The following is a 23,953-nucleotide window of genomic DNA, read 5'->3' on the forward strand; positions in this document are numbered from 1 at the left end:
CAGAGGATGAGATGTCTGGATGGCATCACTGACTCGATGGACATGAGTTTGAGTGAACTCCGGGAGATGGTGATGGACAGGGAGGCCTGGCGTGCTGCGATTCATGGGGTCGCAAAGAGTCGGACACGACTGAGCGACTGAACTGAACTGAACTGATCCTGGAGCTACTTGCTTGTGTATATGAGTAACTGTTTCCTCTTCCACACCTGGAACATACATGGTTTTGGTTTTAAATGTTATGGTTTTAAATGTCGTTAATGACATAGAAAACATTTGCATGCTTGTAACAGTTTTATGACTGTTAAAGACTACTGGAAGTATTTGTCACACTCTTTAGGTTGCACTTTCACACTGTCATTGTTTCCATTGTTTTGCAGAAGCGAAGGAAATGGCAACCCACTCTAGTGTTCTTGCCTGGAGAATCCCAGGGACGGGGGAGCCTGGTGGGCTGCCGTCTATGGGGTCGCACAGAGTTGGACACGACTGAAGCGACTTAGCAGCAGCAGTTTCATGTGTCTGCTGTTGCTTTGTGGCCTGTACTTTTGGTTTACATCCTTGAAATCACTGCTAAGGCCAATGTCATGAAGCCTTTCACCTATATTTTTTCTGGGATTTTAACAGTTTCAAGTCTTACATTTAAGTCTTTTGTTGATTTTGAGTTGACTTTTCTATATGGTATAAAGTAAAGATTCAGTTTCAGTCTTTTGCATGTGAAGATCCAGTTTTAACATTATCATTTGTTCAAGAGACAATTCTTTCCCTAGTGTGCATTCTTGGCACCCTTGTCAAAAATCAATCAACTGTGTATATATGGATTTATATCTGAGTTCTCTATTTTATTTATTCATATGTCTGTCATTACCACAGTCCCACAGTTTTAATTACTGTAACTTTGGTATTATACTCTAAAATCAGGAAATATTATACCTCCAGGTTCATTCTTCTTTCTCAAGATTGATTTGGCTATTATGGCTTTTTGTGTTCCATATGAACTATAGATTTGTTTTTTTCTGTTTATGTAAGAAATGCTATGGGAATTCTCATAGTCATTACATAAAAAACCTAGTTCTACTCCTTAAGGAGCTAGAAAAGAAGAAAAAACTGAGCCTAAAGTTAGCACAAGGAAGGAAGTTACAAAGACTGAAGAAATAGAAATGTTTTATTAAATAATGAAAAAAAAACAAAACTATATAAGTTGGTTTTTGAAGAGATAAAAATATTGACAAGCCATTAACTAGACTAAGAAAAACAGAAAGAAGACAAATAAATAAAATCAGAAATGAAGCAAGAAACATTATGATTGATGAACAGAAATAAAAAGGATCATAAGAGACTACTGTGAGATATTATATGCCACAAACTAGATAATCTAGACTAAATAAATTCCTAAAAACATACAACCTTATCAAAACTAAGAAGGAACAGAAAGTCTGAACAGATATATAACTATTATGTAAATTGAATCAGTAACCAAAAACTTTCTAATAAAGAAAAGTTCAGGATAAGATGGCTTCACTACTTCCCTGGTGGCTCAGATGGTAAAGAATCTGTCTGCAATGCGAAAGACCCAGGTTTAGTCCCTGGGTCAGGAAGATCCCCTGGAGAAGGGACCAGCTACCCACCCGAGTACATTCCCTGGGGCTTCCCAGGTGCTAGTGGTAAAGAACTCACCTGCCAATGCAGGAGATGAAAGAGATGTCAGTTTGATCCCTGGGTTGGGAAGATTCCCAGGAGGAGGGCATAGCAACCCATTCCAGCATTCATGCCTGGAGAATCTCATGGACCTAGGAGCCTGGCGGGCCATGGTCTATAGGGTTGCAAAGAGTTGAACACGACTGAAATGACTTCAGTCTATCAAACATTTAAATTCTACCAAACAGGCACCAAGTTCTACCAGACATTTAAACAAGAATCAATGCCAATGTTTCTTATACGCTTTTAAGAAATTAAAAAGGAGGGAACAGTTCCAGTCTCATTTTATTAGACCAGATTTACCTGATACCAAAGGTAAAGACAACACAAGAACAGAAATGTATTATATAACAAATATATTAGGTTGGTGCAATCTAATTATGGTTTTGGACTGTGAATTTTAAATCATTATAACTAGGCTCAAACACATCTTTATTAATCAAAGTAGGAGCCATTGAAATCAACACATTTTAGCCAATATTCCCATAATGTAAAAATCCATGCTTCAGGATTCAATGAACTCTTGGAAACTATTTTCTGCCTCCTGCTGGTAGGTGGAAGTGTTTTCCCTGCAAAAAGTTGTCAAGATGCTTGAAGAAATGATAGTCAGTTGGCGAGAGATGAAGTGAACATGGCAGATAAGGCAAAACTTCATAGCCCAATCCGTTCAACTTTTGAAGCATTGGTTGTGAGACATGTGGTTGAGTGTTGTCATACAGAAGAATTGCACTCTTTCTGTTGACCAATGCCAGCTGCAGACATTGCAGTTTTGGTGCATCTCATTGATTTGCTGATCATACTTCTCAGATGTAAAGTTTCCACTGGAATTCAGAAAGCTGTAGTGGATCAGACGGACAGCAGACTGCCAGTGACCATAACCATTTTTTGGTGCAAGTTTGGTGTTGGAAAGTGCTCTGGAGCTTCTTCTCAGTCCAACCACCGAGCTGGCCATCACCAGTTGTCATATAAAATCCACTGTACATTGCACATCACAATCCAATTGAGAAATGTTTTGTTGTTGTTGCATATAATCACACTTCAAAAACGACAATTTTTTAAAAATTTTCAGTGGGCTCATGAGGCACCCACTTATTGAACTTTCCAATTTGCTTCAAATGCCAAATGACCATAGAATGGTTGATGTTGAATTGTGCAGCAACTTCTCATGTAGTTGTAAGAGGATCAGCTTCGATGACCACTCTCAATTTGTTGTTGTCAACTTCCAATGGCCAGCCACTGCATTCATCATCTTCGAGGTTCTTATCTCCAGCAGTTTCTGGAACAAATGCATTGTTGATGCTGTGAGTTGTCTCTGCTGCTTTACAACCCATTTTGAACTTGAGTATGAAAATCACTTAAATTTGCTGTTTTTCTAAAAAACATCATTTCCCTAGTCTAAAATAAATATACAATACACAGCAAGTAATGTCATTAGCAAAAAAAAAAAAAGCATAAAGTGAGAAATGTGCATTAAAATGATATATAACATAACCACATTTATTTAAGAATGTATTCCAATATCAAACAGCAAAGTTCAATAATGCAAAACCACAATTACTTTTATACCAACATAAATATATGGAAGGACTTCCCTGGTGGCTCAGATGGTAAAGAATCTGCCTGCAATGTGGTAGACCAGGGTTCGATTCCTGGGTCGGGAAGATCCCCTGGAGAAGGGAATGGCAACTCAATCCAGTATTTTGCCTGGAGAATCGTATGGACATAGGAGCCTGGTGGGCTACAGTCCCTGAGGTCATAAAGAGTCAGACATGACTGAACAGCTGAGCAGTAACAGCAGAAATATATGGAAAAGGCCTTAACAAAATACCGGAAAATTGAATTCAATGGCACATTAAAAGGCTCACACAGGCTTGAACTTGGCCAAGATAGTAGAGGAGAAAGGCCCTGAGCTCACCTCCTCAGATAAGCACACCAAAATTATAATTTTCAGAGCAACTATCAATGACGAAAACCCAAAGACTAGCAGAGAAGATCTTCTACAGCTAAAGATATAAAAATGGAACCACATTCCATTGGATGGATGGGGAAGTGGAGACTCAGTATAGCCAAGAACCATACCCCAGGTAGATGACCCACAAACAGGAGGAGAGTCACAATTGCAGAGGTTCCCCCCAAGAGTGAGTGGTACAAGTTCCATATCGAACAGTCCACCCTGGGGGTCCTGCACCAGGAAGATGAGCCCTAGAAAATCTGGATTTGAAGGCCAGTGTGATGTGCTTTCAGGAGAGCCTAAAAGCTTTAGGAAGTAGAGATGTCATTGCTAAAGGTACACACAAAATTTCACTCAACAGAGAGCTGGGGAAGAAGCAATAATTTAAAGGAGTGTGGAAATCACTCAAGCTAAACAGAAAAAAAGCATTTTAATAAATAAGGATAGATTAAGAGACTTCTGGGACAACATCAAGTACACTGATGTCAATATAAGGGTCTAGAAGGAGAAGACAGAAAAAGACAGAGAACAAATCTGAAGACATATTGGCTGAAAACTTCCCTAAGTTGAGAAAGAAAACAAACATCTAGGTCCAAGAGGAACAGAGTGCCAAATAAAAACACAAATATTGTAATTAAAATGACAAAAATAAAGAGAATATTAAAAGCATCAAGGAGAAAGTAACAAGTTATACACAAATGAACTCCCAAAAGACTGTCAGCTCACTATTCAGCAAAAACTCTTCAGGCCAGAGGGAATGGTACTATATATTTAAAGTGATGAAAGGGAACTCCTACAAACAAGAATACTTTATCTGGCAAGGCTTTCATTCAGATTTGATGGAGAAAGCAAAAGTTTTATACATACGCAAAAGCTAAAAGAGTTCACCACCAAAGCAGCTTCACAAGAAATGTAAAAGGAATTTTTCTAAGCAGAAAAAAAAGGAACAAAAACTAGAGGCTCAAAAATTACAAAAGGAGAAATCTCATTCATAAAGGCAAATATACAGCAAAGGTATTAGATCAACTACTTATAAACTTAGTAGAAAGGCTAAAAGGCAAAGGTACTAAAATCAACTATATTCACAACAAATTGTAAAGGGATACACAAAAGACAAAGATAAATGATATAATGTCAAAACATTAAACTTGGAGGAGTAAAAATACAAGGCCGTTAAAATGCATTTGAACTTAAGAGATCAGCAACCTAAAATAATCGTGTATATATAAATAATCTATATATATATAAACTTCATGGTAACCAAAAACCAAAATTTATGATAGATATACTCACAGAATGGAGAAAGGAATCCAAATTTAAAACTAAAGATAGTTAAAAAGAAAGGAATAAAAAAGGACCATGCTGCTGCTGCTGCTGCTAAGTCACTTCAGTCGTGTCCGACTCTGTGTGACCAAGAACCTGAAAACAACTAACAAAATGATAATAAATACATGTGCATGTGTGCATGCTCAGTCACTTCAGTCATGTCTAGCTCTTTGTGACCCTATGGGGTATAGCCTGCCAGGCTCCTCTGTCCATGGGAATTCTCCAGACAAACATACTGGAGTGGGTTGCCATGCCCTCCTCCAGGGGATCTTCCTGACCCATGGATCAAACCTGTGTCTCTCACATTTCCTGCATTAGCAGGTGGGTTCTTTATCACAAGTACAACCTGGGAATCCCAGTAAGCACATGTCTATGTCTGTGCTAAGTCACTTCAGTCATGTCCAACTCTTTGTGACCCTATGGACTGTAGCCTGCCAGGCTTCTCTGTCCATGAGGTTCTCCAGGCAAGAGTAGTGGAGTGGGTTTCCATGCCCTCCTATCAATAATTACTTTAAATGTAAATGGAGTAAATGCTCCAATCAAAAGGTGAAGAGTGACTGAATAAACAAGAAAACAAGACCCATATATATGCTCCCCATAAGAGACTCACTTCAAATCCAAATCTACACTAGCCTGAGAGTAAGGGGATAGAAATAGTATCCCATGCAAATGGTATTCAAAAGAAAAAAAGCTGGGGAAGCAATACTTATATCAGACAAAATGGATTTTAAAACCAAGATATAATAAGAGACAAGGACATTACAAAATAATAAAGAGATCAAACAGCAAGAACATATAACAATTATAAACATACACATTCAACATAGGAATACCTAAATATATAAAGCAAATATTAACAAACATAAAGGGAGGAATTGACAATTATACAATAATAATGACATAATAATAGTAAGGGACTTAAACACCTCATTTATATCAATGGACAGATTATCCAGACAAAAACATCAAGGAAACAATTGCCTTAAACAACACATTGGACTTAATAGATCTATATAGAATATTCCATTTAAAGCAGCAGAATACATAGTCTTTTCACATACACATAGAGCATTCTCCAGGATAGATCACATGCTAGGCTACGAAATAAATCTCAGGAAATTTTAGAAGATTGAAAGTTTATCAAGCAACTTTTCCATCCACAAGGCTATGAGACTAGAAATCAACTACAAGAAAAAGCTGCAAAAGCCACAAACATATGGAGGCTGAATAATATGCCACTAGACAACAAATGAATCACAGAAAAAATTAAAGTAAGAAATAAAAAATACCTGGAGACAAAAAACACAATCCAAAAATATATGTGACATAGCAAAATCTGTTCTAAAAGGGAAGTTTACATGATAAAAGTCTACCTCAGGAAGCAAAAAAGATCTCAGGTAACAATCTAACTTTACACTTAATGGAACTAGAAAAAGAAAAACAAATAAATGCCAAAGTTAATAGGAGGAAAGAAATCATAAAGATTAGAGCAGAAATAAATGAAATAGAGATTTAAAAAATAACAGAAAAGACCAATGTAACTAAGAGCTGGTTCTTTGAAAAGATAAATCACTAAACCATTAGACTGATCAAGAAAAACAGGATAGGTTCAAATGAATAAAATCAGAAATGAAAGAGAAGTTACAACTGACACTGCATCAGTACAATCTCCTAAGACTGAAACAAGAAGAAATTGAAAATATAAGCAGACCATTTACCAGTCATGAAATTAAATCAGTAATTAAGGAAAATTCCAGCCAAAAAAAGACCAGAACTAGATAGCATCACAGGTGAATTCTAACAAACATTCAGAGAACAGTTAACATATATCTTTTGCAAATTATTTCAAAAAAAATTCAGAGGAATAAATGCTTCTAAATTCACTTATGAAGCTATCATCATTTGGATATCTAAAGCATACAAAAGCATCATAAAAAGGAAATTATAGGTCAATATCACTGATGAACATAGATGCAAATTTCCCCAACAAAATATTAGCAAACTAATTCAACAATACATTAAAATGATCATATAACATGATCAAGTGGATTTATCCCAGGGAGATAAGGATGGTACAATATCTGAAAATCAATCAAATGCGATACATCATATTAACAGATTGAAGAATAAAGAGCAGGTGATCATCTCATAGATGCAGAAAAGCTTTTACAAACTTCAACATTCCTTTATGATAAAAACTCTCAACAAAGTGAGTAAAGAGAGAATATACCTCAAATAATAAAGGTCATGTATGAAAAACCCACAGCTAACATCATACTTAATCATAAAAAGCTAAAAACATTTTCTATAAGATGAGGAACAAGACAAGAAAGACCACTCTTGCCACTGGTATTCGACACATTATTGGAAGTCCTAGGCACAGCAACCAAATAAGAAAAGACATAAAAAGAGTTCTGGATTGGAAATGAAGTAGGAAACTTATCACTGTTTGCAGATGACATGGTACTACATAGAAAATGCTAAAGATGCCATCAACAAACTATTAGAACTCATTAATGAATTCAGTACAGTTTCAGTATACAAAATTAATATATAGAAATTTGTTCCTTTTCTATACATTAAAAATGAATTATTGAAAAGAAAATTAAGGACAAAATCCTATTTACAATTGCATTAGAAAGGATACAATACATAGAAATAAATATAATTAAGGAGGCCAGATCTAGAGCTAGACATCCTGGAATGTGAAGTCAAGTGGACCTTAGGAAGCATCACTACAAACAAAGCTAGTGGAGGTGATAGAATTTCAGTTTGCTATTTCAAATCCTAAAAGATGATGCTATGAAAGTGCTGCACTCAATGTGCTAGCAAATTTGGAAAACTCAGCAGTGGCCACAGGACTGGAAAAGGTCAGTTTTCATTCCAATCCCAAAGAAAGACAATGCCAAAGAAAGCTCAAACTACCACACAATTGCACTCATCTCACACGCTAGTAAAGTAATGTTCAACATTCTCCAAGCCAGGCTTCAACAGTACACGAACTGTGAACTTCCGATGTTCAAGCTGGTTTTAGAAAAGGCAGAGGAACCAGAGCCCAAATTGCCAACATCCTCTGGATCATAGAAAAAGCAAGAGAGTTCCAGAAAAGCATCTATTTCTGCTTTATTGACTATGCCAAAGCCTTTGACTGTGTGGATCACAATAAACTGTGGGAAATTCTGAAAGAGCTGGGAATACCAGACCACCTGACCTGCTTCTTGAGAAATCTGTATGCAGGTCAGGAAGTAACAGAACTGGACATGGAACAACAGACTGGTTCCAAATAGGAAAAGGAGTACGTCAAGGCTATATACTGTCACCCTGTTTATTTAACTTCTATGCAGAGTACATTATAAGAAATGCTGGGCTGGAGGAAGCACAAGCTGGAATCAAGATTGCCGGGAGAAATATCAATCATCTCAGATATGCAGATGACATCACCCTTATGGCAGAAAGTGAAGAGGAACTAAAGAGTCTCTTGATGAAAGTGAAGAGGAGAGTGCAAAAGTTGGCTTAAAGCTCAACATTCAAAAAACTAAGATCATGGCATCTGGTCCCATCACTTCGTGGCAAATAGATAGGGAAACAGTGGAAACAGTGGCTGACTTTATATTTTTGAGCTCCAAAATCACTACAGATGGTGACTGTAGCCATGAAATTAAAAGATGCTTACTCCTTGGAAGGAAAGTTATGACCAAACTAGACAGCATATTAAAAAGTAGAGGTATTACTTTGCTAACAAAGGTCTGTCTAGTCAAAGCTACGGTTTTTCCAATAATCATGTATGGATGTGAGAGTTGGAGTATAAAGAATGCTGAGCGTCGACGAATTGATGCTTTTGAACTGTGGTGTTGGAGAAGACTCTTGAGAGTCCCTTGGACTGCAAGGAGATCCAACCAGTCCATCCTAAAGGAGATCAGTCCTGAGTGTTCATTGGAAGGACTGATGTTGAAGCTGAAACTCCAGTACTTTGGCCACCTCATGCGGAGAGTTGACTCATTTGAAAAGACCCTGAAACTGGGAAAGATTGAGGGCAGGAGGAGAAGGGGACGGCAGAGGATGAGATGGCTGGATGGCATCACCAACTCAATGGACATGAGTTTGGGTGAACTCCAGGAGTTGGTGATGGACAGGGAGGCCTGGTGTGCTGCAGTCCATGGGGTCGCAAAGAGTTGGACACAACTGAGCCACTGAACTGAACTGAAGGAGGCAAAATACCTGTACTTGGAAAACGACAAGATAATGATAAAGAAATTGGTAACCACACAAACAAATGGAAAGATACACCATGTTCGTGGATTGGAAGAATTAAAATTGTTAAAATGACCATACTACCCAAGGTGTGCTACAGCTTCAGTACAATCTCTAACAAAATACCAATGGCATTTTCACAGAATTAGAACAAATGTTCCTAAAATTTGTATGGAAACACAAAAAAACCCAAATAGCCACATATATCTTAAAAAAGTAGAACAAAGCTGGAAGTATCATACTCCCTTATTTCAAACAGTACTATGAAGCTACAGTCATGAATGCAATATGGTACTAGCACACAAACAGATACATAGATTAATGGAACAGAATCAGAACCCAGAAATGAGCTCACACTTATATGGTCAGTGAATCTACAACATAGGAGGCAAGAATATACAATAACAAAAAGACAGCATCTTCAATAAATTATGTTGGTAAAATCTGGACAGCTATATTCAAAAGAATCATACTGGACTACTTTCTCACACCACATACAAAAATAAGCTCAAAATGGATTAAAGATGTAAATGTACAACTGGACAGCATAAAACTCCTAGAAGAAAATATAGGCAGTAAGCTCTTTGACATTAGTCTTAGCAATATTTTTTTGACTCTGTCTCTTCAGGCAAGAGAAACAAACAAAAAATGAACAAATGGAACTACATCAAACTAAACAGCTTTTGTACAGTGAAGGAAACTAACTGAATGAAAAGGCTATCTACTGTTTGGGAGAAGATTTTTCAAACAATATATCGGATAAGAGGTAAATATCCAAAATACACAAAGAACTCATGTAACTCACCATCAAAAACAACCCAATTAAAACTGAGAATAGGACCAGAATAGACTTTTTTTCCAAAGAAGACATAGAGATGGCCAACAGGCACATGACATCAGGATCAGCATCGCTAATCATCGGGGAAATGCAACTCACGACCACAGTAAAATATCACCTCACACTTGAGAATGGCTCGATAGAATGGCTATTATGAAAAAAACAACAAAAAAATGTTGGTGAGGATGTAGACAATAGAGAACACTTTTGGAGATGTACAGCCACTATGGAAAATAGTGTGTAGGCTCCTCTCAAAATATTAAAAATAGAACTACCATATGATCCATAAATTCTGCTCATGGGTATATATCAAAAAAAATGAAAACAGAAATTTGAAAAGATATGTGCCCCTATGTTCATTGCATCATTAATTGCGTCATATTTACAATAGCCAAGATATGAAAGCAACCTAAGGTCTCATTAATAGATGAATGGATAAAACAGATTTTGTACTATGTACAAATCTGTACTATTTGTACAGATGCACTCTTGTTAAGTCACTTCAGTCATGTCTGACTCTTTGCAACCCAATGGACCTAGCCTGCCAGGTTCCTCTGGAACCTGGATGAATTCTCCAGGCAAGAATACTGGAGTGGGTTGCCACTTATTACTCAACCATAAAAAGAATTAGATATTTCCATCTGTGACAACATGAGTGAACTTAGATGGTATTATGCTAAATGAAATGTCAGACAGAGAACTATTAATACCACGATTTCATTTATATGTGGAATCTGAAAAGCAAAACAAAAAAACAAACATAAAATAAAAATAGTCATAGATACAGAAGGTTGCCAGAGGGGATAGAGTAGGAGGATGAAAGAAATAGATTAGGGAGATAAGGATGTAGACACTTCCAGTTACACAATAAATGAATCAATCACAGGTATGAAAGGTATAGTGTAGAGAATATAGTCAATAATTATGTAAAATCTTTTTATGGTTTAGATGATAACTAAACTTATTGTGGTGAACATTTTGTAATGTATAGAAATATTGAATCAGTATGTTGCACACTAGGAACTAGCATAGTGTTGTAGTCTATTATACTTCAAAAACAAACAAGCTCATAGTGAAAGAGATCAGATTTGTGGTTGCCACCAGCAAGAAGGTGGGGGAAGAGGGAATTAGATGAAGCTGGTCAAAAGGTACAAATTTTCAGTTATAAGATAAATACTAGGGATGTAACACATACCATGATAAATATGACTCTTTGCAACCCCATGGAATGTAGTCCACCAGACTCCTCTGTCCATGGAATTTCCCAGGCAAGAATATTGGAGTGGGTTGCCATTTTCTTCCTGACCCAGGGATTGAACCTGAGTCTCCTGCACTGAGAAGCCCAATTAATGTGATATTTCACATTAACAGAATAAAGGATAAAAATCACATGATCATCTCAACACACTATAGAAAAAACATTTGACAAAATTCATCATCCTTTCATGATAAAAACTCTTAACTAGGAATAGAAGGAAAGTATCTCAACATAATTAAGGGCATATATGAAAAGCCCATAGCTAACATCACACTCGACAATGAAAAAATGAAATATTTACCTCCAAGATAAGGAACAAAGCAAGGATACCCATGCATGTCTCTTCTATAGTACTGGAAGTCCTAGCCAGAGCAGTTAGGCAAGAAATAAAAAGCATAACAATCAATAAGGAAGAAGTAAAACTGTTCCTTTTGCAGAAATGGCATGATCTTACATATAGAAACCACCACAAGTTATAGGATATGAAATTAATAGACAAAAATTTGGTGTTTCTACATATAAACAACAAATTATTTTATTTTCCAAAAAGAAAATTAGGAAAAACAATCTCATTTACAACGTGTCCGACTCTGTGCAACCCCATAGAGGGCAGCCCACCAGGCTCCCCCTTCCCCAGGATTCTCCAGGCAAGAACACTGGAGTGGGTTGCCATTTCCTTCTCCAAATAGCATCAAAAGGAATAAAATTCTTAGAAATATATCTAATTAAAGAGGTTAAAGAATTGTAGGTTATCATATTAAGTGAATTAAGTCAGAGAAAAACAGATATTATATAAGATCACTTATATGTGGAATCTAAAAAAGTAATATAATACAATATTGTAAAGTTTAAAATAAAACTAAAAAAAAAAAAGAATCTGCCTGCCAATGCAGAGGACATTAAAAAAAAAAGTAATATAAGTTAATTTATTTACAAACAGAGTTAGACTCACAGACATGGAAAACAAACTTATGGCTACCAAAGGGGATGGCGGGGATAGAGGGAGAGAGATAAACTAGAAGTTTGGGACTAACATATATTCACTACTATATTTAAAATAGATCAACAATAAGGACCTACTGTGTAACTCAGGGAACTGTATTCAGCATCTTGTAATAAGCTATAATGGAGAAGAATCTGAAAAAGTATATGTATATATATATATACACACACATATATGTATGAAAGTTGAAAATGTTACTCAGTTGTGTCCAATTTTTTGTGACCCCCATGGACTATAGCCCTCCAGGATTCTCTGTCCTTGTAATTCTCCAGGCAAGATACTGGAGTGGGTTGCCATTCCCTTCTCTAGGAGATCTTCCCAACCCAGGGATCCAACCCTGGTCTGCAATGCAGGCAGATTCTTTACCGTCTGAGCCACTATGAAAGCTCACACATATGTATGAATGTATGTATGTATGTATACTTTCATGCATTGGAGAAGGAAATGGCAATCCACTCCAGTGTTCTTGCCTGGAGAATCCCAGGGACGGGGGAGCCTGGTGGGCTGCCGTCTATGGGGTCGCACAGAGTCGGACACGACTGAAGTGACTTAGCATAGAATAGCGTAGCATAGCATATATAAATGAATCACTTTGCTGTATACCTGAACTAACACAACATTGTAAATTAACTACACTTCAATTTTTTTTTAAATGTATTGGAGTGGAGTTAATTTATACTGTTGTATTAGTTTCGGCTGTACAGCAAAGTGGATAAGTTATACATATACACATACCCACTCATTTTTAGATTCTCATATAGGTCAGTACTGGAGGAGGGCATGACAACCCACTCCAGTATTCTTGCCTGAAGAATCTTGTGGACAGACGAGCCTGGTGGGCTATAGTCTATGAGGTCACAGAGAGTCAGATACAACTGAAGTGACTTAGCACACATGCATAGTTCATTACAGAACATTGAGTGAAGCTCCGTGTGCTATATGGTAGGTCTTTATTAGTTGAAAGTTAAAGTGAAAACTATAAAACAATTTAATGAAAGAAATTAGAGAAAACACAACAAATGGAACAACATTCCATGTATATGAATTGAAAGGCTTTACATTGTTAAAATGCCAATTTTTAAATTCTTATGACCAATCTGTCATTTTTCAGAATTTTTTCCATCTTGTATTACATTTTTATGTCTATTTCCTAAACATATACATCTTGGCATAATTCTCACCTATCTCTCAAAATCTCATTATCTATCCTCTTAATCCCTTCCATAAAGATGTTAATTATTAAATTAATTATAAACATACAATTTTGAAGAATTTGCTTTTTTTGGCAGTTATAAGTTTTGATGAGTTATCCTTTCTGTTTATCTTTCCATGTAGCATCTGCCTGGACTAATTTTTTCTTTTTTATAGAATACTTCTTTTGAAAATATTTTAAAGGAGAATCTCAATATAATTTCTGAAATTTCTGTGCTTAACAAAATGTTGTTTTCATCCTGTTATTTTATAATATTTTGCTAATTTAGGTCACAGTTCTTCAGTAGATTATAAGAATTGAGGTCCAGCAAAATATCACCCACAAAATATCATCTATGTATTTGGGAGGAAAAAAGAATAAAGAAAGTTTAAAAATAAAGTGATAGAAAAAGATAAAACTGGCAACGTCAAAGAATAATCTAATAAGGGTGTACGTATGTTTAGGAAAAGTCATGTATAAGAATGTTTATAGCACACTATTAAAAATAACCCTCTCTAAAATGGAAAACAAATGTCTAGTAACAATAGTATAGATAAATAAATGTGGCATTTAAAGAATGGGGTCATATACAGCAGTGAGAATGAGTGAGCCACAATTACATGCAATAACATGGATAAAATTTTCAAATCTACTGTTGAGTAAAAGAACGAAGATACAAATGAGGACATCATCTATGATGCTATTTATATGAAGTTCACAAACAGGTAAGTCTAGCCTATGATGTTGAAAGTAAGAGAGTGGTGGAAAGGTGGCAGTGACAAAAAGGGTAGTCAAAGAGAGGACAGGCTCTGATGAACAGGGCACGGTAAGCTTTTATGTGCTTCTGGCTATGCACGTATATTCACTCTATGATGAATACTGGGTGCTTATGATGCATGCATTTCACCCTGTGAACAACACATTTGATAAAAATTTTAAAGTATTTTAAAAAATAATACCTTCGTAGTAGTTGTTATAAAAGACAAAGTAGAGTTCAGAGTTATTTTTTCTTCCATATTTTGAAAGTTAACTCATTGCCTTCTTGTATCCGGTGCTGCTTTATGACATTTAAAGTCACTTTGATTCTTTTTCTTGGTGTCTCTACTTGTCATGTTTGAAGCTTTAAGAGTTTTTTTTTTTTTTTTAGTTTCCTTAATTTGACCTTTAATTTCGCTATATAAATTACCTTTCTCTTATGTATCTTGTTTGCCACTCCATGAATATTTTAGTCCTTTCAGTGTTTGTTTTTTCTGGAAAAAATCGGTTATTATTTTATTTACTGCCCTGGAATTTGCAGCCTTAAGTATAATAGAAGCTCTGTCCCAATACCTTGTCGTAGGTGTGGTGGTCAGGGGTGATGGTCGGGAAAACAGAAAAGGCTATAGGAATTGAACACTTCATTGATCTGTCTTTTGTTTGTTTTAATGGCCAATAACTCTGAAGCTTGTTAAAATAAGAAATATCCTCATCATCAATGCAAGTGGAAGAAAATTTCTCACAGCAGAGAAAAAAATAAACACAAACCCAGTCCCATCAATAAGGGAGAGATCATTAACAGCATTGATGGTTTAAATACATAATTTGATTCTGGATAAAAATAAATACACATTTGCTTTGCAAATTTTCTATTGCTTAAATTTAGCTTCAAAATATTTGGGTTTTCCGGGATGGTAACTGGGGAAACTGTAACATTTCTCAAAAATCATTTCATACTTGCGTGGACCACAATGCAGCCGGCCATTCCCCCAAGCACCACGCAGTGAGGCAATTCATGTCTTCCCACCCCCTCCTTTCCCTTTCTTTGTCTGTATAATGAAAATGAAAACAATGTATCTTTTTTTCAAACACTTGCTCAGTCTTCCCAGTTGAAACCTCTGAAAACGGCGAAACGCGTTGAAGACGGGAAAAGATGAGCACTATTTAATCTCCCTTATACCTCTGCGTTGGTGGGTAGGGGTAGGCTGGTAGAGGAGTAGGGGGGCGGGGCCGGAGCCGGGGCGGAGCCCGAGGAATTACGCTATGAATCTGTGGGGAAGAAGTCGTCTTTGGTCCGCGGAACTGGAGGGGCTCTGCCTGGTCGGGTGTGAGATCCCTCCAGGCTTCTCAGCAGCAACCAAATAACCTGCGCGGCCAGGAGCGAGGATGCAGTGTCTGGTGAGCTGGGCCAGGCGTGGAAAACAGGGCGCAGGGTGGGCGACTCCTCTCCGGTGGCCTTGGGGCGATATCAGGCTGCGAATGCTAGGCTGCGGCTTTCCCTTCTCTGATTCAGAGCTGGGATTCCCGCTTGCGCTTTCCTCTCAGTTCTAAACCTTGCAGAGAAGCGGATCTTGCCTTCCAAAGCGGGGTTTATAGGCCATACCTCCATTCCTAGGGTTGCGATTATCTGTCGAGGTAAACTGGAAACAGGAGGCTGCCAGGTGCAGGCTCCGGAGACGCTTTCTCCGATCGATCACTGACATCCTTGTAGAGGAAATGAGCCTGGAGGCAGACGCTGGCTGCGTGGATAGAGGGTGCTATATTGGCTCCATTTTTGGTCCTGAAATCTGGGGGGGGGTTGCAGAATTTCAGGATCAGGCTGGCTCCTCTGTGATGCTCCAGCCTCTTTCTGTATCCTCTGGGCCTTTGCCGTGGGAAGCCAAAAGGATCGGATAAATCAGAGTTAAAACCCAGGGTATCCTTGAGAAACAGGCATTTTGTTATCCAGGATCTAGGTATATGACAAAATGAAGGAAGGAGAGGATTTTCATTTACATTGGTAACTGATATAAAATAATTTAAAAATCCAAATACAAGTAATGCCTCAAGGTAATTTTTTTGCATATGGTTTGTTGGCTAGACTACACAGACAGTTATTGCCTTCCTTAACAAAGAATGGTGGCCTCCCAGCTAGCGCTTACTGAATGCCAGGTGCTCTTAATCTTCACCACTGTCCTTCAGAGAAGGAGTTATTACCCAGTTTTACAAATAAAGAAACAGGCAGACAGGTGAATTTTTCCAAGTACATATGACTGTGGCAGCTTCAGGATTTGAACTTACAAATTTTCAGGGGAGGGGCAGTGTAGCTGCCAGATGGACAGTTGTCTCTGGACTCTGGCCCTCTTGGCAAGGGTTATAAGTGGACTTCTCTACTTCCATTATTGTGTGATCTGATTAATGAATTTTTTAAGCTATGTAACACATACTGGCATTTACCATGTCTTGGCACCCCACTCCAGTACTCTTGCTTGGAAAATCCCATGGACAGAGGAGCCTGGTAGGCTGCAGTCCATGGGGTCGCTAAGAGTTGGACACAACTGAGCAACTTCACTTTCACTTTTCACTTTCATGCATTGGAGAAGGAAATGGCAACCCACTCCAGTGTTCTTGCCTGGAGAATCCCAGGGACGGGGGAGCCTGGTGGGCTGCCGTCTCTGGGGTCGCACAGAGTCGGACACGACTGAAGCGACTTAGCAGCAGCAGCAGCAGCAAGAGATATGGGTGGTTACATGAGATGATGATATGGCTTATGACCCTGAGATACAGAGAACAGTGTACTGTAAAGGCTGTGTCCTATGATAATGCTAACAGTGTACTGTAAAGGCTATGTCCTCAGATTTAGAAAAGTGCAATCATGTTGGTGGGCTGTGAACACCCCAAAGATCCCCTCTTTGAAGGGGTGGGCCCGGCACCTGTGGGGGGTTTTATGGGTCCTAAATGAGAGAATCCTCAGGGGTACAGTTGCCCCTGTGGAGGTTACTCACCAAGGGAATATCGTGGAAGATGGGCACGTAGATTGTGTGGCGAGAGACCCTGAAGGGGTGGAATGTAGGGAGTAAACAATTGGCCAGGTGGCAGTGATCAGGCTCTCGCCTCACTCCACTCAAATCCTACAGCTGGGATTATTTGTGGCACTGCGCTCAGACATCATGGTGTGGCCCTATATAGGTACCACCTAAAAAGCTCGAGGAGAATCAAGTTGAAGCGAGTTGCATGGTCACTGTTGCTGCTGTTTCAGCCATTAGAGAGTAAAGCCTGTCTTCCTTGCCACGCTGAATAAAGAATGTCTGCAGTTCCTATGGTCTTTGTATCTTCTTCCAGCTTCCCCACTCACATCTTGCCTACCCTGGGTTTAGCAAATAGTGAGATACAGACAGTAACCTAATGAGATAACAGCTACATTGATTTAGTGTTTATTTGTATCAATCACTTTATAGGAGCTTTACATATACCATCTCATTTAACCTAACAGAGAAGATTGGTACTATTTTTTTTTTCTGTATCTCCAAGAGGTAAAATGATCTAAGCTTACACACCTAGCATTTGTGCTAGCCTGAATTCAAATTAGCCAGAAGAAATGTGTGCCTAATTAATAGCAAGGCTTTCTTTCTAATTCTTTTCACCTCAATCACTGTGCTTCTGTTTCTTAAATGTTACTGTCTCCCAGTCCCCACATCTTGTGTTTTGGTGTGTGTCTGCTTTTTCTCTTATCCTAAAATACAGATTTTTACTCTGAGCACTAGACTATTTGCATTCCTCATCCAGCCTTTACTAGAACCTGGATTTCCATATGGCGTGATGGTGTGTAATCAGAATGCCAAAGAAAACTTCTGGTTTCAGAAGCCTAAGTTTTGAAATAACAAAAGCCTAAGCATTTGAGTTTTAAAAGCCTAAATGATGAAAGACCAAGGACAGGCATTCATCCCAGAAAAAGCTGATGGGAAGAATACAAGGTGATAGAGGAAGCAGCTTTTCTGACCCTAGGCTGGGAGAGCAAAGAGAGACTGATTAGCATTGGTTTGTGTCCTGAGAAGGATGCTCTGTGCCTGGCCCCAGGAGTGGGGAGTTTAGGAGGACGGTGAATAGAACTTACAGGGAGGTGTTGAAATCAAAGAACAGAAAACAGCTGTGCCTTGCTTTCCTAGGGGCAACTGTGGGAAGAGGCAAGCCTACCCACCATGGCAAGGGAACAGTAAAACAGAGATTGATAGATACATGGAAGTCTAGGCAGAGACCCTTGTATAATTCTGCTTTGTTCAGCATAGGAAGGATCCAGGAGCACAGAATCCAGAGAATTGGGAAGCATGAGAGAACACCCTGTAAGCACAGGATTTAATTACACAAACTGATGATCAGGAGGATGACTTGAGGGGAGCAGAATGCCAAGATGGATGGATGGTTGTAACCAAGGGTTAATAGTCCTGTCCAGTGGCTTGGCATTCCCACGACTGGATGCAGTGCCAGAGACTGGGACAATTGTGAAGTGACAGTCAATTGAACTCTCAGACAGAGATTATGTAACATTGACTGAAATTTAGTCTCTACCTCTAGTAGAATAGCAACATGAAATAAAATTGAAGTTCATTTAAAGAAAGATACGAGAAATCTACATTTCTTAAACACCTCAATTATAGAGAAATATAGAAATATAGGCAAAATTTACCTTACAATGAACATACTAATGTAGATCAATACTATGGGACTGATGCAGAGTAATCTGTCTCCATTCCACTCTTCATTTTATAGCAAAATGATTCCCAGAGTAATACTCTCTTAAATACTACAATGATTTGTTAAAAAAAAAATGCCAAGGATTTGTGCCCAGACACATGAAAATAAAGCAAGGGGGAAGAAAAAAAGCCAAATACTGGTTTTAAAAGGTACAATTTACAAGAATTGTGCAGAATTTGCAGGAAAATATCAAAACATGTTCTGCAAAGTGGTTACACCTGAGTTTCATTTTTAATATTAACAGATCTGGATCATTTGGGGAGTAAATGTTCTGCCACATTTGCAGTCTGTGTTTTCTGGGTATATTTTTGGCAGTTTGTTTTCTCAGCAGTCTTGACAGTGGTGGCTTTGGGAGCACAGCCTCAAATTGCTAGGAATGGCATAACGAAAGAACCACACGGCTGCTTTTCCCGTCCAAACCTAAGCACCCTCTGTTATTTCTTCCATTTATAGTCCCTGGTACTGCTTCCACAAAACCAAAGGCTTCCAGTGGTTAAAACTTTAGCTGCTATTTTTCCTGATACAGCAATTAGATTGAAGCTCCCTTAGCTTTGTCCACATTCAAATGCCCATTTCTGTACTTGCTCTCTGTCTTCAGGTGTTCAGAAGGCTCGTCTGTCATCTATCTACCTTCCAACTGATTTGGTTCTTGGCACCACTGATCTTATGCAGGGCACAAGGTAAAGATACTCAATTCCCTGCGTGGAATCCAGGAAACACAGTTTCTGGAGTGGACATCTGACCACTCTTGTCTGTGCTGTGTTTATTTGTCTGCATGAATTATTTAACCGTGTAATTTGTTTGGAAGACTGGGAGTGGTTCTTTCTGCTTTCCACAGATATTTGGCAAAACTAATACAATTATGTAAAGTTTAAAAATAAAATAAAATTAAAAAAGAAAAAAAACTTTAATATTAAGAAACTTTTCATAGATAAAACCAGACATGAAAAAAAATTGTTTCTGAATTAAGACATCATTTTTTCACCTATCAAAGTGCATAATGTTTAAAATAATAATTCCATATGTGTGTGAAGACATGGGAATGCGTGTTGGAGCAAGGATGAATTTGACCTCTAGAGCAAGTAATCTGGCAATAAGCCTTAAAACTGGTTGTATCCCTCTTACAGAAAACTAGTGAAATATGAAAGCTATATATAGTTCACATATGTTCACATAGTCTATTATATAAAACACATCTGAGCTGTCCACTTGTCTGCTGAATTGCCTACTTCTGCCAGACCTTTCTCTTTGATTCCATGGGAGACCACACCTCACTTACTGCTGGCCTTTTATTACCTTTTGTGTGGTATGTACTATGGGCTTCTGTGATAGCTCAGTTGGTAAAGAATCTGCTTGCAACGCAGGAGACCCCAGTTCAACTCCTGGGTTGGGAAGATCTGCTGCAGAAGGGATAGCCTACCCACTCCAGTATTCTTGGACTTCCCTCATGACTCAGCTGGTAAAGAATCCGCCCACAATGCGGGAGACCTGGGTTCAATCCCTGGGTTGGGAAGATCCTCTGGAGAAGGGAAAGGCTACCCACTCCAGTATTCAGGCCTGGAGAATTCCATGAACTGTATAGTCCGTGGGGTTGCAAAGAGTTGGATACGACTGAGCGACTTTCACAACAATGTGGTGTGTACTATAGTCAGCAGCCTTCACAGGGGTACAAAAGGGATGCTTCACACCGTGTATAGCTCAGGATTTACCAACTGGGGGACCTTAAATGGAATTTCATATAAAAGCAGCAAATAATTGTAAACTTTCCATTAAATTATTTCTCGCATAGTCAAAGAGAAATAATCTCGCATAGTCATAGATTTTTTCACCCTAGAAGTTGAAACTCTAGTTTTGATCCCTTTTTTACTCTCTATTCTAAAAGCAGCAATTTATTCAAATCTATGCTCTGTACTCAGCAAACCTGTAAGAAACCCCATCCTAATAACAGCTATTCCCCTAGAATTTTTTGCAACTATCAAGAGTGTACCTCACTAAAATTGGAATTTTGCAGCACTTGGCGGTTCCAGTTTGTATTTGTTGCTATGCCCGCCTTTTCATTCTTGATGTTGTAGAGCATATATTCTTTTTTTCTAATTACTCTAGTCATTTTATCTGTTATTAGTCTTAAAAAAAACAGATTTTGGTGTTTTGATTAAGCCAGTATTTTGTGTACTATTTTATTAATTTGTGCTTTTAACTTTATTAATTCACTCCTTTTATCAACTTTTGGTGTGTGGGAAGTTTGAATGCATGTAGGTATTCATTTTTCAATCTTTCCTGTTTCCCAATAAATTAAGTTAGGGTTAAATATTCCCACCTGAGAACTGCTTTATAAGCCTCTACAGATTTTAATATATGATATTCTTATTGTCATTCATAGTGATTTATAATTTTTGTTATGATTTCTGGTGTAATTAAGGAGACAAAATTATGTAAATTTCTAATTTTATTGCATTATGGATTGAGTTCAAAGTCATTTTTTTGTATACTACTTCAAATTTAATTTGGGGTTATGTTTCACATGTGGTTTGAAAAGCATGTATGTTTTCTTTTGGGTAAAGGTTTATAAATACATGCTCATATGCACATATTACATGTACACGTATGAATATTTGTTTTTAAAGTCTTCTATGTCCTTGTATTTGATTTTCTTATTTTTTAATAGATGGAAATGAAAATTCTGAGAGAACAATGAAAAATTCTCCCATTATGATTATGGATTTATGCATTTTCCTTTGTAGTTCTATTAGCTTTGTATATATTTCAGAGTTATGTTGTTAGGCACATCAAGGTTCATGAGGGATATACCTTATTTCAGATTTCTCCTTTTATCATTTTGAAAAATACATTTTTGTTTCTTAGTGTTTTTGTCTTCCATTTCCCCTTCTCTTTCCTTTTAAAAATCTTACTTGGACTAATACTGAAATATCAGTCTTTCAATATTTAATCTTTTCTGTATTTTTAACCCTTCCAATTCTGGAAGAATTTTATGATCTGGTCTTCCCACTTACTCATTTAGTCTTCAGTGATACTCATTCTGCTAAGGCAGCCAGATTGTGAAAAGAGTTTATATTTCTCATTTTATACATCTCTAGTTTCTACTATTTACAGTGCTGGTTCCTTTTCACACTTAAGATATCACATTTGTTCATGTAAAAATGTTTATTTATTCATTTGTAGAGTTTATTATTCCTCTATCATTGTGTTAGTTGACTCAAGTGTTTGTCTATTTGTTACTGTATTGACATTTCCCATTGAGCCATCTATCATATCAATATGAGTAGCCAGCATTGGAGGGGGAAGAAATTATTGGCATACCTTATATTCATGCCATATTCAGTAAAAATGGGGGACTGTGTAGATTGTAATTTGGTTGTCAAAGCTCTCTGGTACTATCAGCCTCCTGGAGCATTGTCCTGTACATCTCTCTGTCTATGTTCCTATATTTACCACTGCTTCCTGATGGCAGACGTCACTACTGCTGCCCCTTCCTTTTCAGATGTGTGTGTGGAATGTATAGGGCTGCTGTAACTTCTTCACTTAAACTAATCACTGCATATTGTCCATTGGCTCTTTCTTATTCCTAGCTATTACTGTTCCAGACATAAACCCACTTGGTGATACTTCTATCCTATCTATCCTATCTGGCAGTTTCCATCTTCAACCTCATTTCACCTAATTTCCAGCCTACAGGGATTCTTCATGTAAATTCTGGTCACTGGGAGTTTGCTTTCTTATTTTTCTACTCTGCTACTCTTAAAGACTGAACAAACATATTTGAACTTATAGTTCTCTGGCAACATCAGGAAGGTAGGTAAATGTTGTTTTCTTTTTTGTATTTTTCTTTCTTTATAAATTTGACTTTGAACATGCATTTTTTAATCAAAAATGTATATTTGTGTATGTACTAAAATATATAAATGTTCTTTTATGATTCCATGATGAAAGTGGTGACCCAGGATGTAAGAGGGCTGCTGAACACACCTGCTTCTTTAAGATGCTCTCTGAAAAATCCCCAGGAAGTTTTGATTGTGACATGGCAAAAAATCAAGGCTGTAAGCCCAGAAAACATGATCACCTACAGCGAGAACCACGGGGTTGTAGTCCAGCCTGCCTACAAGGACAAGATAAACATCACCCAGCTGGGACTCATGAACTCAACCATTACCTTCTGGAATACCACCTTGGAAGATGAGGCGTGTTACAAGTGCCTCTTTAATACCTTTGGTTCTGGAAAGATCTCAGGAATAGCCTGCCTCACTCTCTTTGGTGAGAGTCTCTGAGAATACATTGTCTCTAGCTTGAAATGTTATCTTGAAGAATGTTTGAAATGTAGTGGTAGTAGTAATTAGTCTTTCAGGATCCTAGCCCCAGAAAGGTTCATTGGAGGACACTTGGCCTTTCATGTCTACTGTGTAACTGTGCTAATGATTATTTGGAGAGTTCATAGAACTATGTTGAATCTTTGCCTGAAGTTATCTTTGCCTTGAAGAATACTGTTGTCAACAAGAGTAAACTAAGGACCATAGTGAGGATAAATTCTCCATAAGCAGTGCTATGGTTCAGACCTGGCATTGCCATTAGGAGTCATGTGACCCTAGAAGAGTCCTGTCCATGGTGTACCAGAGTTTATTTATCTGCACCAAAAGTGTGAAATAGATCATCTCTGGTTCCTAAGAGCTTTCGTATTTTTTAACCTAAGAACAAAGCCAGATTGGGCTAAGCTGGAGCCAGTTATGGGGAGTCCCTCTCATTTTGCTTCAGCGGAGCTTTTGCAAAATTGATAAACAGCCATGCAGCAGAGGTTCTTCATACCCAGTGCCTGGTAGCGATTTAACTGGTAAATAAGCCTTCTTCTAAAATCTAAGAGGCTTAGTTTGACAAGATTCCTTTCCTGTTAACTGATGCTTAGCCGGGATCAAGAACTGAGAATTACGAATAAGGGGTAGCTTTGG

General features: G+C 37.8%; 1 protein-coding gene across 2 annotated transcripts in view; it reads left to right on the plus strand.

The window, feature by feature from the left end:
• The first annotated feature begins 14,765 nt into the window (after positions 1-14,765).
• The window catches only part of CD200 (CD200 molecule), a 25,145-nt gene continuing 15,957 nt past the window's right edge, over positions 14,766-23,953 (plus strand). The window contains exons 1-3 of one of the 2 annotated variants that reach the window (XM_010852749.1): positions 14,766-15,665; positions 19,597-19,678; positions 22,947-23,267. In XM_010852749.1, the coding sequence (XP_010851051.1) occupies positions 15,654-15,665; positions 19,597-19,678; positions 22,947-23,267 (415 nt within the window). In that variant the 5' untranslated portion in view covers positions 14,766-15,653. The remainder of the gene's footprint in view (positions 15,666-19,596; positions 19,679-22,946; positions 23,268-23,953) is intronic. The other variant, XM_010852748.1, reaches the window with a different exon arrangement.

Source organism: Bison bison, unplaced genomic scaffold (genome assembly GCF_000754665.1).
Source record: "Bison bison bison isolate TAMUID 2011002044 unplaced genomic scaffold, Bison_UMD1.0 scf7180017864314, whole genome shotgun sequence".
In the NCBI taxonomy this organism is placed as follows: domain Eukaryota; kingdom Metazoa; phylum Chordata; class Mammalia; order Artiodactyla; family Bovidae; genus Bison; species Bison bison.